At 35.6% G+C, this 15,386-nt stretch overlaps 2 protein-coding genes across 4 annotated transcripts; both read right to left on the bottom strand.

Annotated features, from left to right (window-relative positions):
• Nucleotides 1–280: 280 nt before the first annotated feature.
• On the bottom strand, nt 281–7,227 carry VAB2 (ATPase, V1 complex, subunit B protein). Of its 2 annotated transcripts, none has more exons than XM_059593552.2 (15): nt 7,158–7,227; nt 6,429–6,490; nt 6,128–6,183; nt 5,935–6,033; nt 5,604–5,663; nt 4,473–4,584; nt 4,177–4,385; nt 3,258–3,386; nt 2,996–3,133; nt 2,553–2,703; nt 2,286–2,368; nt 1,738–1,785; nt 1,125–1,178; nt 946–1,029; nt 281–836 (listed from the first exon to the last, which is right to left on the bottom strand). In XM_059593552.2, exons 2-15 carry the CDS (start codon nt 6,481–6,483, stop codon nt 651–653), a joined length of 1,464 nt encoding a protein of 487 aa, XP_059449535.1. In that variant the 5' UTR covers nt 6,484–6,490; nt 7,158–7,227; the 3' UTR covers nt 281–650. The 2 variants fall into 2 exon arrangements, with proteins under 2 accessions (XP_059449535.1, XP_059449541.1); XM_059593558.2 differs by having other exon boundaries at nt 7,100–7,183.
• A 1,215-nt stretch (nt 7,228–8,442) lies between these two features.
• On the bottom strand, nt 8,443–14,518 carry LOC132189608 (uncharacterized). 2 transcript variants are annotated; one of them, XM_059604358.2, is made up of 12 exons: nt 14,116–14,518; nt 13,786–13,892; nt 13,341–13,409; nt 13,186–13,240; nt 12,449–12,496; nt 12,201–12,355; nt 11,135–11,376; nt 10,792–10,882; nt 9,634–9,759; nt 9,347–9,500; nt 8,874–8,968; nt 8,443–8,785 (listed from the first exon to the last, which is right to left on the bottom strand). In XM_059604358.2, the coding sequence occupies exons 1-12, from the start codon at nt 14,369–14,371 to the stop codon at nt 8,600–8,602; spliced, it is 1,584 nt and encodes a 527-aa protein (XP_059460341.2). In that variant the 5' UTR covers nt 14,372–14,518; the 3' UTR covers nt 8,443–8,599. The 2 variants fall into 2 exon arrangements, with proteins under 2 accessions (XP_059460341.2, XP_059460347.2); XM_059604364.2 differs by having other exon boundaries at nt 12,201–12,259.
• Between the last annotated feature and the right edge of the window lie 868 nt (nt 14,519–15,386).

Genomic DNA, 15,386 nt, shown 5'->3' with positions numbered 1-15,386 from the left:
TGAGGTCATTACGGTCAGAATTTTGAGAATTGCAGGATCCTGAACCATCATTAAATGACATGAAATAATAAAATAAAACATTTGAAGTCCAGACAATTAGGGCAAAACTATATAGCTCGAGGATTTCACATTTCACATCTCTCCTCTAGTTCCCTAGGAATCATAATAGCAGTCAAAAAGCTCATAGCATGCTCACACATAAAGCTACAGAACCAACATTGACATTATATTATGAAAACATTAAAGATTATATATCGACTTGAAAGTAAGAAATTCCATGGAGATAAAACATATTAAATATGATTATAAAACAAGCAACATATGACATATCTAACTGGGCTCCATCAATCCTAAATGACCGATCGTTCGTCAAAACTCAATAAAGGAGTAAATGCAACACCCCAAATCACAAATGGGTGACACAAACTAACAAAAAAGGAAACGAAAAATACAGGAATTACAAGATCTGCAACGTCCTCACTAAAAGAATACTCCTCATTGGACTAGCCGAACTCAAAACGGACCAGAACCTTTATTTTTACTGCTGGATATAAGAGAGATGTGCAAGCCAGGAAGGAAAAGCAGATAAATAAACAAATTGCAGAGCTCATGCGATGCTGATTAAGGTGAAGAAATAGGAGACACGAGCATCAATTAGTTGCGTCTCGGCTGTAGTACTGGTCAAGGGTCTTTGCAGGTATACGATGGAGAAGCTCACGGGGGAAAATGCGAAGAAGTGTCCATGCCAAATCTAGCGACTGGAAGATATTGCGGGTGTCATAGGCTCCTTGGGCTACAAATTTCCTCTCAAATTTATCCAAGAACTCCAGATACAGCTGTTATATAAAGACAAATCTCATTAGCATGTTCTGTTTGTTTCCGTGAATTATTTACTCATTGATGCAACAAGAACAATCTTCATAATAAAGAAATGAGGTAACAGACCAGGTCCTCAGAAGAAAGCGCTTCTTCTCCAACCACAGCTTTCATTGCCTGTACATCCTTCCCAATAGCATAATTTGCATATAGCTGAAAATAAGGCAAACATTGCATGAAAAGGAAGGTTAGATGGCTTCAAGTTAGACAGTACCGAATTTGTATTATGATTGACTACCCAGACAGACCTGGTTGGATACATCAGCATGGTCCCTGCGAGTCATCCCCTCACCAATGGCACTCTGCAGAAAATCAATAATGCTTTAGAGTACACCCCCAAATTTGTACTTAAATTTCTGAGATGCCATCCCTCTCAGGACATGTTTGGTAAAATGTTTGGCAGACAGCTGCTTTTTTACAGCAAAAGCAATTTTAAATGTGTTGTAAAACATGCTAGGCTGCTGCTTGTGCTGTCCAGTAGCAGCTTTTGGGAAGCAGCAAGGGGGTTTGCTTCTCAAAGCACCCCTAGGCTAGTAAATTATTTTGATTGGCAACCTCATTATTTTTTAAACATTGCCATGATAATCTTTTATACTTTCTCCAATCATCCCATGATATTTATTTTAGTTATTTCACATGTTCAGAGCAATTTTAAAAACAATATTTAACAGACACTAAGCAAAGCATTTCATTGTTGCATGCAGCTGCTTCAGCAGAACATTGACTAAACAATTTTTTAGCAGCGAAGCTGCAGCAGTTTTGCAAAGCTATTCATTCACAGCAGCTTTTGCATAAGTAAAGCATTACCAAACTGGCCCTCAATATGTAGAAAGTTCGAACGATTTAAAAATTAATCCTTACCTTCATCAGACGAGACAGGGAAGGGAGAACGTTGATGGGTGGATATATCTGCTCAATTCAAACAGATCTTAGCTTCAGAATCTTTATAAGCTCACATAACTAAGCAATATCATTCCTAATCTGTGTACCAGTGATAGAAAGGAATAAGAGACCTAGCTCTCCCAATGCAACAAGAACTATTTTACAATTTGAAATCAAACTAGATGAAGCTAATCTTCATGTATTGTTTTTAGTGACCAACCAGTTCTGTCAAACCCATTCACAATAAAAATATTCACCAATACCACATTAGTATAGAGAATGGACAGCTCTCATCGGTGGCATAAAACTAAATGTCCACTTCCTTAAATACAGTTTGCAGTATCCTGTTTATCAGATACCAATATTTGGACATTAGGATAAGAATGTTGCATATTACATGTTGCCACATACATCCCTAAATTACCACCTACAGAAGACACCGAAATCTATCTGAAGGTTAGATAACTCATCAAACCACTATCCTCAATGACATTACTTCAGGACTCTAAACATTGTTATAACCTTACCTGTCTGTTGTGCAATTGCCTGTCAATGTATATCTGCCCCTCCGTGATATATCCTGTAAGATCTGGCGTGGGATGCGTTATATCTGGCCAAACAAGGAAAGCAATGTTAAAGAATAATGACCACTAAAGCAAGAAAGAATAATAGGCGAGATGATCTTTTTATTTTTAAGAAAATGTAATCGAGATATCATTAAAAGCATAAGACGTCTTTAGGTACACAAGAAGTATACATGAGCAAATGTCTAATCTGGTTTAGGATTGCTTTACCATCATTAGGCATAGTTAAAATTGGAATTTGTGTTATAGAGCCTTTCCGCCCTTCAATTCTTCCAGCACGCTCATAAATTGTTGCCAAATCAGTATACATATACCCAGGGTACCCACGCCTCCCAGGCACTTCTTCACGTGCAGCAGACACCTGCACAGCAGCAATAGGTAGTTCGTGTCATGCAAATTGTTTTAGAAAGTGCTTGAAGATCTTACAGAGCAATCAAAAACACTCCAAAAAAATAGCAAAGTTTTAACTTTCTAATACTTGGAAACCATGTAATTTGCAAATATTTTGGAATATATTGAAGCTATCAGAATTCCAAAAAGATGTTAAAGGATGTTACAAACAGGTGCATGCATTTTGATTTTTCTTTTCAACAAATTACAGTATAAGGTAGAGCCTCAACTAGCAAATTTAAAATGTAAAGTTTTTACATTACCTCACGAAGAGCATCAGCATAAGAACTCATATCTGTAAGTATGACAAGGACATGCTTCCCACATTCATAAGCCAAATATTCAGCAGTAGTAAGAGCAATACGAGGAGTGATAATACGTTCAATTGTAGGGTCATTTGCCTGTATAAGAGCACGTCAGGACACACAACTTTAGGAAAGGCATTCGGGCAAGGTATAGCTGAATTCCCACATTATAGAAACGGGTAATCACAATATGATTCACATGAGAATTTCAAAAATATACCAGGTTCAAAAATAGGGTTACTCTCTCCATTGAGCCATTCTCCTCAAAATCGCGTTTAAAAAACTGTGCAGTCTCCATATTTACACCCATAGCTGCAAATACAATGGCAAAGTTGTCCTCTTCCCCATCCTGTAAATTCATATAGCAGGTTAGAATAATCACCTAAAAGTTAGAACCAAAATAAAAACATTAATAAGAAGATAAGAGACATAGTAAATCAAGTGGCCGTCCAAGAAACAACAGGGTCACAAGTAAGCAAATAGCATGAGATAACATTTTAATTGAATCAGTTCGACTTCAAGTCATCCATGGGACATTTCGACTCTTTCAGAGATTTCAAATTTAGAAGTTTGACTACTTTAATACAAGGATAAATATGACACTATATGGTAGATAATTCTGGCACCACACGAATTTCATTGCGAAAGGGAGCTGCTATTTCTACTTCTACTAAGATTTTGGCTTTGACTACAAAATTATGGTGTACATGCATTTGTAGTTGGACAAAATTAATCAAAGTGGATGGACTTCAAGCCATCTATGGGCCATTCCAACTCTTCCAGAGATTTCAAATTTACTTTAAGCTACAAATGCATGCAATTTTATCTAAGAGAGAAAAAAAAAGTAAGTTCAACCACTTTAATCTCCAAAGATAAGTACTTCATTGTAAGGTAGATAATTCTAGCCCAACACAATTTTCATTGCATAGGGAGCCACTAGCCCTACAAAGATTTTGGCTTCACCGACCAAAATTTTGTACATGCATTTTTAAGTACGTCTAACATAAAAATCAGTGACAAAAGGCAAATTCATCAGAAGATATAGGACAACCTTTTTATGGTTCTCCTGCTTTCAGACATCTAACTTTGTTTAATATTCAATTATCACTAGCTAATAATTATTAGTACAACAGTGATACCCCAAGAAGGTTTTCAGTCTTCTCCAGTCGCTTGACCAAACCAGCTTGGCGACATATCTGAGCAGCAATTTCATTATGTGGAAGACCGGCAGCAGAGAAAAGAGGAATTTTCTGTCCTCTGGCAATTGAATTCATGACGTCAATTGTAGAAATCCCTGTCTGTATCATCTCCTCAGGATAGGTTCTCTCACTAGGGTTGATAGAACTCCCTAGAAAAGACAAGTGATGAATTAAAGGATATGAAAATATATCATGGATACAAACATCATGTATCATCATTTGCTCCACTAACTCACCAGATATATCCAAGTAAGCCTCAGGCAAAATAGGGGGGCCATTATCAATGGGTTTTCCAGAACCATTAAATATACGCCCAAGCATGTCCATTGAGACAGGAGTTTTCAAAACCTGCAACAATGTCCAGGGAGAGGATGGGGGATTAGAGGAGCAGAAATGATTCTTCTGAGAAAAAATGCTGAAGTAAAAGTCAGACAATCAAAAATTGCAAAAGACAAAACCGAGCTCCCCTCTATAGTCCATACTAATACATCACTACTTTATAGTTCATCAAAAAATGGCTGCCTAGCAGAGACTTTTTTACACCAGGCTACTCAATTTATTAAAATACCAACATGTGGAGGAAACTCTTAATTGAAGTACAGGCAGTTGGTGCCAAAGCCTTATACAATAAGTGAAATCCCTCTGTGCTACAACAAATTCTTCTATTTGCTTTTGGACAATCATATTCACATATACTATGCCAGGCTGTATGTATTATCTCATTCAGTTCCCATCTCCTTTATCACCTCATCACTCTACCAGTGAATCCATAATCTAAACTTTCCAATATAGTGGCATACAATCCAGCATTTGAAAATTCGGGATTAATATAACGCCACCAATGCTTAGCATTGAAGAAAGAATGCATGGTCCCAGGAATAAAAAGAGTGGGATTAAAGTACATAATTCCCTTAAAGAACCTATCATGAAGGTCCTGATGCTTTTAGCCAAGCACAACATCACAAGTTTCTAATACCAAATGACCCGTGTATGTGGGTTGCGCCCTCTGCGCTCTTTTTATATATCATCATTACTTATCAAAAAAAAGTTTCTAATACCAAATGAGAACTTCTAGCATACTGCAAATACACCCACTAGGTCTTGTAGTGTTTTAGAGTCCCCTTAATGATATCACTTCACCAGGTAGATAACTCTAGAGTCAAAATTTACATAATGAGCGTACCATGCAATGCCTAGACAAATCAATTCACTATGCCAATTTTTTTTAAGTAATTCATATCATTGATAAGCGCAAAGGGACACAACCCTAGTACACAAGATGTATACAAAGAGAGTCCCCCCATTAAAGGCACTAACGGAAAAATACTTCAATAATACATAGGAAGAGTATGAAAAAAGTTTAGTACCTCTCCTGTAAATTGCACGGTTGTGTATTTGTTGTCAATTCCAGATGTTCCTTCAAAAACCTGGCCATTAACAAACAAATAAACAAAGCATAGAGATAATAAATTTCTTCACTATTGACTATAATACCAGAATAGATTTAAAGAAAAGGGGGGGTGTTTTTAACTACAGGGCAATTTAGAGACATGTATGAACTATAATTCTATGAAGAAGTATAAGGGTCCATGATCAAGATGTGAAAGTTCTAAAATTTATAAACTGAGCAAGAATGTCAATTATGGGGAAATCACAACCATGAGGATCAAATAATATAGATTTAAAAATAACAATAACCTGGACAACAGCCTTTTCGCCATCAACTTCTAGAACTTGACCACGTCGAGTGGTTCCGTCTCCTAAACGTATATTGACAATCTCTTGATATTTCGGCCCCTGACACAGTTAATCAGAGGATAGATTATTCACCCAGAAATACGAGGAAGGGTGAGAAAGCTTAACAAGACTGGCAAGAAGGTAAAATCCCCACCTTCACTTTTTCAAGGATAACCAGAGGTCCGGCAACCCCAGAAACAGTTCTATACTCTGCAATGTAATTAAAAATAAATAAATGAGCAAAACTTATTGAAATATAGCTAGAACCAATTGTACAAGTTCTCATAATCTTAACCACTTTATTCTATTTACTACACATAATTTACTATTAATTCATTGAAGATTGTGCTTGATTCTCATATTCTGAAAGTATCTCAAAATCACATGGCCAAAATTGACCTCATCACTGAATCCAATGACATGAAATATAACACGTAAATCAGTGTAAAACTCACCCATGCCAACTTCCAGTGTCCCCTCCATGTCGTTTTCGTTTTGCACCACGCCCATTATAGAGCTTCAAACACACAAACAAAAAATTCAAAAAATCCATAGACACCAATATAAACACAACTACTGTGATACTTCGGGGGTTCATAAATAAGATACTCCAGTATGCTCATGCTAAATTATTCATTATTCTCTGTTTGGTTGCCAAGAAAACACACTACAATGGAAATGAACCGAAAATGAATCTCATTTGCCTAAATTCAACTAATCCAAATACTGAAATTCGGCACAGTTACGAGTACAGTTCATAGTCCTCTCGGGTCCCGCACAGCAAATACTGCAATCTATCAATTTGTGACGATTCTTATTTCTCACTTTAACCAAACGCAGCCCTAACTCAAATTCTATGACAATTAAACGCCATTATTACTCGAAAACCTCAAAAATTACACTAAAGAAACCTCATTTCATACAACATACGATAAAACGAAAACAAAACTATCGATAATTTATAAAAAAAAAAAAAAAAAATCGCCAAAAATCTAACTAAGAAATTCGAAAATGAAAATCAAATTTCCACATCAGCTACACAATTGAACACGTTCCATTGTCATATATACTCAAGGTTTGTGATCACAGAGACTATAAAATTAAGATTGAATCAAAGAGAAATTACGATTTAGGATCAAGTGGCTGCGAATTGAGGATGGATCTGAAAGTGAATCGGAGCGTACCTGTACTTTTTGATCCGAAACAGAGAGAGAGCGAGCGAGAGAGCGAGAGAGAACGAGAGAGGGGGAATAAACTGGGATCTAGTGGAGGAGAAAAGTGAATAAATTATATAATTTATAAGTAAATTAGAAATGTAAATTAAATCGGCTGATTTGTGATTATTGAAAATATTGATGGATAAAAGACAAGAACGACTGGTATGTACTACTGCGTAAATGGCCCAGCCAGCCCGGGGGATATTTGGTTCGTTGCTGTGTTTTGACGTGGCTGACAGTGATTGTGTTGTGTGTGTGATCTGATCTCAATCTTTTAAAAATAATTTCAGAGGATTTTTTTAAAAAAAATTATTTATTAAAAATAATGTATATGGAATCCTAAAATGTGAATTATTTAATTAAAAATAAAAGATTTTATTGTCTTTTTTAAGATAGAATAATCTACAGATATATACAGTAAACAAGTTCAGTCACTCTATAATAGGACCGATTGTAGAGTAGTATAGTCCAGTCTTTTATGGGGACACAGACAACTGATTGGGGGGACGGGGTCCACTGCAGCTTCCGAAAATTTTGTCGTTTTTCAGCTTGGCATTGTAGTTAATATCTGACGGCCCGAGATGAAGGAGCTAATATAATTTTGTTTCACTTCGTAAGAACTAAGATGGGACTTAGAAAGTGTATAACCAATCAATGGAATAAATTCCTTCAAATTTGGTTTTAAAAAAATTTGCTTTAACTTATTCTATAAAATTCATATGTTTTCAAAATACATATAATTTTTAATAGGCTCGATACCCAGTCTATCGACTAACTGTCCCGAGAACAGTTGCTTAACACCACATCGAATCTCCTCCTAAGCCACGTCAATAATTGTCCCCATGATCCTAGCACGAGGCAGTACGCATGATAGGTATCATGGGATGTAGGAAATATTTGCAATAAGAAAATTTCCAATAAAGGCGTGTAACACGTAGTAAATGATTACGGCAAAATTTGTTATAAAGAGCGGCAAACATCATGTAAAATGGGACTTTTGTCCCCTTCATTTGGACCATACTTTCGCTTTCTCTAAAATTTTACTATTTAAATCATAATGACTTAAGCATCAGAGTTATCCTCCGCCAGCTCGTTCCAACAAGTTCTGTTGCTAAGTTATTCTCTCCTTAAAAGTACTTCCAATCGTTACCTTGACACGCGGTCAACTGTTCTAACATTTATCAATTGGACCTCTTTATGTAAGCTCTACTGATAAGCAATCATGGCTTCCACTCAAAAAATCTGCTTGATCTGAACAAAATCCATTCCACATTCCTTTGATCTTATTTTCCATTGGAACAAATACATGTTTTGGTGTTAACACTTCCAGAACAAAGCTTGTGTTCAAGCCTGCAACTTCAAGATTACAACTACCACATGAGTACAGATTAGCCAATGGCATGACAGGTTTACTGAAGGAAAAAATTGGACAATGGAACTTGGTCTCTAAACTCATTAAATCTCCTGTTGAGGCTGCGAAGGACTTGAATGTGAGGTTCCTCTTCCTCTAAGGGTATTATTTTAGCAAAGCTTCCTTCTTCAAGATAGTCTACCACCCGGTTGGCAGCTTCAAGTCCAGTGACATAAGATTTCTCCTGTGAATTACATTCATTGTTACATATTTTCATATTGTTCATGATTTTCACTGAAATCAACAGAGGAAAGGGAACAGTTTGAATCAACCTGTGACCAGGAGCCGTGTCGGGTTATAATCCAGTCTCCGGCCATGAAAAAGTTTGGGAAAGATGTAGACCCGCGCATCATGTACTTGTACGAACCTACAAAAGTGTTTAGCCATCACATATCTTAAAAAGTTTAAGTTAATAAGAAATGGTGAATGTAATAATTTATATTAATATTCTATGCAACGAAAAGAAAAATGGAGATTATCTTAAAGATATAAGGAGTAAAAGTCAACGTAAGACCCAGTTAACTCTTGGATAATTTCCTAGACAATTGATGCTTTCTTAATAGAAGATCATTGAAATGATCAAAAATAGCACTGATATAGGTAGAAAAAGAGTAGAATTAATTCATTTGTCTGCCATCTATACAAATTTATATACAAATCTACAGATATTTAGATCAAGGAATGCTAGCGGTACTTGGTTGAGCATTTAGGATTTTCTTATAAATATAACAAGCCCTTAAATTACCTGGAAAAAAGTGAGTCAAAGATTGTGGAAATCTTCCTATCTCCTTATCCATCACAGTAGCGTGCTCAAAGTCCTTGATGCACTTTGAGAGGTAAGACATCACTTTTGCAACTATATCCTCATCCTTCATCGGCAACAACTCGTTGGAATGATACTACAAAACAACATATTTTGAGACAAAAAAAAAAAAAAAAAAAAACATGATAAACCTCGGTTCTGAATTTTATTTTTTTTTAATTTTTTTAATCTTACTAGTTTGAATTAAAAATAAAAAACTTGAAACTCACAAAATCAGCTTGTAGGACTGTTACTGGATCATCTTTATGCTCATCATGAATTATGTTCAAGTCAAAAAAAGTCCAGCCAAATTCATCAAATCCAGAGCAAGCATTACTTGCATTCGGAATTTTAACCTGCACAAATGTAGTCATTTTTGATACTATATAAAGGAATCCATAGAAGCCATGACTCATGAGTAATATAGACACGTGATAAGTGCAGCATGAAAATGTTGAGTGCACTTGTGAGTGTTTTGTCCCACATTGAGAAAACATAAAAAAAAAAGAGTGCTTAATATATCTAAGTGGACCTTAGCCCATTAGCTTAGACTTTTGGGCTAAACTTGTGTTCAATTATGTATATTAATGTACTCTTAGTAAAAACTCCATAACTGTTTTATCTCCCAACAGATAAGGATCTTCATCATGAAATTTCTACGGCCAGAAATTGTTGGCCCAATAGGAGCCTATTTATTGAAATCAGCAAAACATATTAATAGCCCGGTAACCTATTGGTAACTTCTCCTCCTTTCAAATGTGTAGGTTTGGAGTTCAAGCCAACATGAGTAGAAACAGTAGTCAATTGTATGAAACAAAACCGACTCTGAAGCAATATGATAGAACCAATAAACTTATACATCTTAACGTCGGACAATTTAAGTCATTTAATCTAGATAAACTGTAGCCCAGATTTGTCGAGCACATACATGACAGGCATAATCTGCTAGGGTGCAACTTTTTTTTCTTTTAAAATGTATATACGATTATTATACAGAAGGATGCAACTTTTTTTCTTTTAAAATGTATACATCTATTTGGTATTTAATGTGAGCTGAGTAGTCAAACAGGTGACTAGGAGCAGACCCTTTTACATTTCAACAATTGGCTTGGTTTGTAAACAACCATCCATATAGGCTATAGCACGTGGAGATGCACCATTGATGGGTATGGTAGATGCAAGAATTCCCCATAACTTGAAAATTTTACATAATAAAATAATTAAACAAAGGAAATATATCACAAATTTGGGTTGCGATGGCTAATAATATTCGAAAGTTTCTTTTCTTAACCTACCATCTCTATGCGATCTTCTGTACCATAGCTCCTAAAGACAAGCAAATAATGATAAGAAAGTGAGGTTAGAAATAAGGACTTCCCCACACTCACCTTCCTATCAAGGCGAAGCTTGACAGTGACTACATCGATGCTAGTCAAATTTAAAACCTTCAGAAACTCCTCCCTTGTACATAGTACTGCACTATACAGAACTCAATTTCCAGTTAAAAAAAGATAGCAAGAACAGGGTTAAAGAATGCTCTAACATGCTTCTCAATATTTTAAAGTAGGAACAGATCTGCCGAAAGCATTATCCCAATTGGTCTCTATAAAGATGATTGCAAAAGATACTGTCTGATTGTAACACTATTCACCAATTCTAGATGAAACCAATTCAAGTTAATATAAAATTATAAGAGAATTAATTTAGTGTTCAAAATTCTGAAAAATGCACCTGTTCTTGACAAGTTCCTGGAGTCTGGATATTCCAACAGCCAAGATAACTGCATCAGCATTATATGACTCTCTGCCACAAACTACTTCTGAAATACAGGTTGGTTCCTCCTCATTAAAGAAAAAATCTGTCACTTTTTTGCCCTCCAGAATTTCACAACCTTTAGACCTCAGGAAGTCAATCAAAGGCTCAAAAATCTTTTCCTTGACTGTCCCACGACACAATACCAAGTCGAAATCTTTCTGCATCAACCACATAGAAAAGCATATAGCTTCAGCTTAAGAAAATGCAGAAAACATCAGGAAACATTACTGAACAATGATGCAAAAGTAGGGATGTTTGCATTATGTTTTCCAAGCCAGTTTACATAAGTTTGAAGGTTAACCGAAAACATTATAATTTCTGGCAACATGCCCAGAGAAAAATTTTAGGTTGAGCACACCTTCATTTTATTCTTTCAAATATCATTTTTTCTTTCAACATTCTCAAGTTTTATGGGTCATATAACATTTATCCTCTGGGTAGCTGAAGATAATTTGACCTTACAGTCGTAAACTTGTAACATCAGTACCTGCAACTCTATGGGTTCATTCAACCTGATAAAATTCCTGTAATAATGACCTTATGGTCCATTTTGGTACTCTTACCCTCATTCCTCCCATATTGTCAGATAATTTTTCCTAGTTAATATATGATAGTGTAAACTGTTGCAGTGTTCTTGTGGTGGAACATAAAGTATCCTAGATGGTGCAGTATTATTATTTCTTGACCCATATGGTATACAGGGAGAAAAGGATCTGACGCATGTTTGGTCTCAATAAGATTTGCAATTGAAAAACTTCACACTGGTAGAAGTATGTAAATTTGATACTTTGATTGAGGGAATCATGCATTTCTTTTATTTGTTATATACTTCGTTTTTTTTTCTTTCTTAGTTGCACGGTCACAGCTTCATTATCACACTTCAAGTTCCCAACCTAACTTTCTAATCGGAAATCAACACAAATGGCTGTAGAGACTTGTGCAAAATCTTATGTCTTCTAGTAAGGAACTCAACCCATCACACCTGGTGGGCAAGGATGTAGTATAGCACCGCGAGAGTTGCAGCAGCACTACATTGTTCTGCTGGAGTAAATAAACCCACTTGAAGCAATGGACCAAAAACATCCCGATAAAGCCTTTCCGAGAAGCCAAACTGTTTTAAAAGCTCCCTTGCAGTAACTAACAGTTAAACCTCTGTATAAGACACTTCAAACTTCGTTTGATTTTATTCATTGGTGATAACAGATAATCATATGAAGAGGGGATACTTACTTGAATCATATTTTCTCCATGCCGTTTCGGTATTGTCAAAGTCAATTACTGCAAACAAAGGTGCAGATGAGTGAGAGGAAATAACAAGTAACGAAGAACAGCCTTTAACGATTTCCCTTTAAATTCCCAAGGATTGCAAACATGTAACTCAAATACAGACAGCTATTTTCAATTCTTGAGAGAAGCATGGAATGAAGACCATCACAAGTTTAAAGCGATGGAATATAAATGTAGACATCTAAAGTATAAAAAAATTATTATCTTAAAAAAAGTAAAGAAATCAATTAGAACCGTAACTCCCGTCATATTACTGTAAGCTCTCCTGAGGCAACTCACCAGAAGTCCAAATACAGTGCATTGGGTCTCATAATGATCTTAAACAATATGTAAATATAGATGCTAGTTATATTTTTCAAGATGTTATTGGCAATAAACATCTGCCATAGAAAGTTCAAAAGGCATCAACAATGGTTTGGAGTTGTCCAGATGTAATAGAGGGTGATGGAGGACACTGAAGTCCTGTTATATGTACTGAATGGATTCTTAGGTGTAACAACTTATGATTTTCTCGGCAATGGATTCTATGTTGAGAAAAGACAAAAGAAAAGGAACAACTAGTGGCAATATTCCCACCATAAAATGGAAATCAACTCATGAGGATTCCCTTTACTTTTGTAGTCAGTAGATCCATTGCTCTGTAAATGGCAAAATCTAGATTTTTTAACAGTAGGATGTACCTGCAGCTCCTAAAGGAAGTGATGTTAACCTATCCACCAATGGGAGCCGAGCAAACTGCACAACACAACAAGGATTAAAGTACACAAGGCTAAATATACTTTTCTAACAAATAAGAAAAAAATAAAAATAAGAAAGGGTACAATCTTAGACATACTTGAGTATAAAATAATGTTCCCAATGGAGTCGGCAATTGAGGCAAATCTTTGAATATTGGGAATTCAACCTGCAGAATAACCTTGGTTTTGTTAAAACAGTTTTAAGGCCCCTCATCTCAAACTCAATCAAATTGTTTGATGAAATCTATATACTATAATTTGTCAACACCATTCTACTACAAAAAGGCTCATAGAGAAAACATTAGAACTCCAAACTGAGTTTATTGATGGAGCAAATTAGGAACCATGGGAAAATGTCTGCAAATCAAGTCTTCATCAATTTGGGTAACTAGTGTTACTTCACCACTTGTCCTAAAAGCTTAAGCTGATAAAAATGGGTAATTTTAATAATTTAATCAATACTTTGACACACTCTTTCAAGTGTGGCTCAAAATACTTTAACAACTAGTTCAAAAAACAAGATAAAAGCAACAATGTAATTACCTCCAACCCCTCTCCTGAATAATGTGCAGATGCTGTCCAGTTAGTGAAGGGCCTGATACCCAGCTCATCAACAAGGCTAAATATGTTTTGGTAGGGAGACCAATAACCTACAAAGTAGAATCCTATTTCATTATCAAAGGAGCTCATACTAGGCACGTATTTGAATATTAATCAGACACCCAAATCAACTCTCCTACTTTTAAATCTAGGTCATTACAGTTGGGTTCGTGTGAATTCATTGAAAACTCTTAGCATCAGCAAAACCCAGATTCCCATTTCGATTATCAAACGCAAAGAACAAAACGAAGGAAAACGTATTTCATTAATTACCACGGATACCAACATCTTCTGGACTGCCTTCGATAACAGTGACATCAAATCCCTGATTGCAGAGGTGATGAGCAGCTCCAAGGCCAGCCCAGCCAGACCCAACGATTACCACCTTCTTCTTCTTCTTCTTCATTTGGCCATTGTCTTCCCCTCCATTTGCATGGCTTTGAAGAGCATCAGCTCTGCAACAAAACCCACTTCTAAGTCTCTTATCAGAGAAGCATGGTGCGAGCGTGACCCTCCAAGAAGCCAACATCGTTGTGGTGTCTAACTTTAACGGCTTTCAACGGCTATTCAGTTGCTTCCCGGCTTTTATGTAGACTAAGAAGCAAAGAGGAAAACTGATTTTTAGGTGGGGGTGAGATTTTTCTCTTGAGTGTGGCCAAGAGTTCTGACCACAAGCAATGCACGTCTAGACGTGTTGCCAACCTTAGCACACACGTGTTGCCAACGTTAGCACACACTTGATGGTTGGAAGTTAAGGAGAGAAATTTTCTCCAAAAACCAAGGAAATTTTCTCCGCTAATTTCAATAATCTCTCACATATTGTTAACAATTATTTATTGTCATTTTACTAACTTAACAATCCAAACATTAATTTTAAAAAAATTTAAAGAAATTAAATGACACTTGTCATTTGAAGTAAATTTTTTCCAAACCAATTTAAAAAAAAAAAAAAATTGTGTCCGAAAGTTGTTGGATCAAAGACAAAGACACATAAATGTAAAGAAAGAGAGCGAGTTAGAGAAAAAATGTAAGGACTTGAGAGATGTTTCTCTCAAGCAAATAATAATGGATTAAGGTAGATAATGAGCATCTCAAGAGGGTACATAATGAGATGCCAAGACAAAAAAATTAAAAAAAGAAAAAAGAAAAAAAGAGATAAAGTGTTGTATAGGTACTTCAACTTTTACCGCTAATTATGGCAGATTATGTTCATGTTAGTCATTAAAATGTAAACCGTTAAGTGACCATTTATGTAGCATTTAATATATTTATAATTTACGTGGCAAAAATTTTAGACACTCCAGCTGTTTAGAATTTTTATTCATTTTAAAAGTCTTGCCACATCAGTTTGGAAATAATTTTGGCTCCTACTCTTTAGCTCTCTAGCACTTTTCCATATCAACTATTAAAACGGGAGATAGTAGTTTAATTTTGTAAGAGATTATGATAAAAATTGTAGTTTTCTAAAGATTTTTTAGTGAGATAATATTTATATTAAATTGTTCCAATGAGGTAATCATTGTGTAATTTAATAGTGTATTTTA

The sequence above is a fragment of the Corylus avellana genome, chromosome 2 (genome assembly GCF_965113065.1).
Source record: "Corylus avellana chromosome 2, dhCorAvel1.hap1.2, whole genome shotgun sequence".
NCBI classification, from domain to species: Eukaryota; Viridiplantae; Streptophyta; class Magnoliopsida; order Fagales; family Betulaceae; genus Corylus; species Corylus avellana.
The sequence above is the reverse complement of the archived record's forward strand: the minus strand, read 5'-3'. Positions and strand labels throughout refer to the sequence as shown.

What these genes read in the sequence shown, in the direction of transcription:
- VAB2 (XM_059593552.2), bottom strand. Translation starts at nt 6,483, where the DNA reads ATGGGCGTGGTGCAAAACGAAAACGACATGGAGGGGACACTGGAAGTT. An exon ending in AGACTGAAAACCTTCTTGGG is followed by an intron (nt 3,387 to 4,176) that starts GTATCACTGTTG and finishes ATGAATTTACAG; the next exon opens with GATGGGGAAGAGGACAACTT. An exon ending in TAACCCTATTTTTGAACCTG is followed by an intron (nt 3,134 to 3,257) that starts GTATATTTTTGA and finishes GCTCTTATACAG; the next exon opens with GCAAATGACCCTACAATTGA.
- LOC132189608 (XM_059604358.2), bottom strand. Translation starts at nt 14,371, where the DNA reads ATGTTGGCTTCTTGGAGGGTCACGCTCGCACCATGCTTCTCTGATAAG. An exon ending in ATTCAGGAGAGGGGTTGGAG is followed by an intron (nt 13,410 to 13,785) that starts GTAATTACATTG and finishes GTTATTCTGCAG; the next exon opens with GTTGAATTCCCAATATTCAA. An exon ending in TTTGACTCACTTTTTTCCAG is followed by an intron (nt 8,969 to 9,346) that starts GTAATTTAAGGG and finishes ACACTTTTGTAG; the next exon opens with GTTCGTACAAGTACATGATG.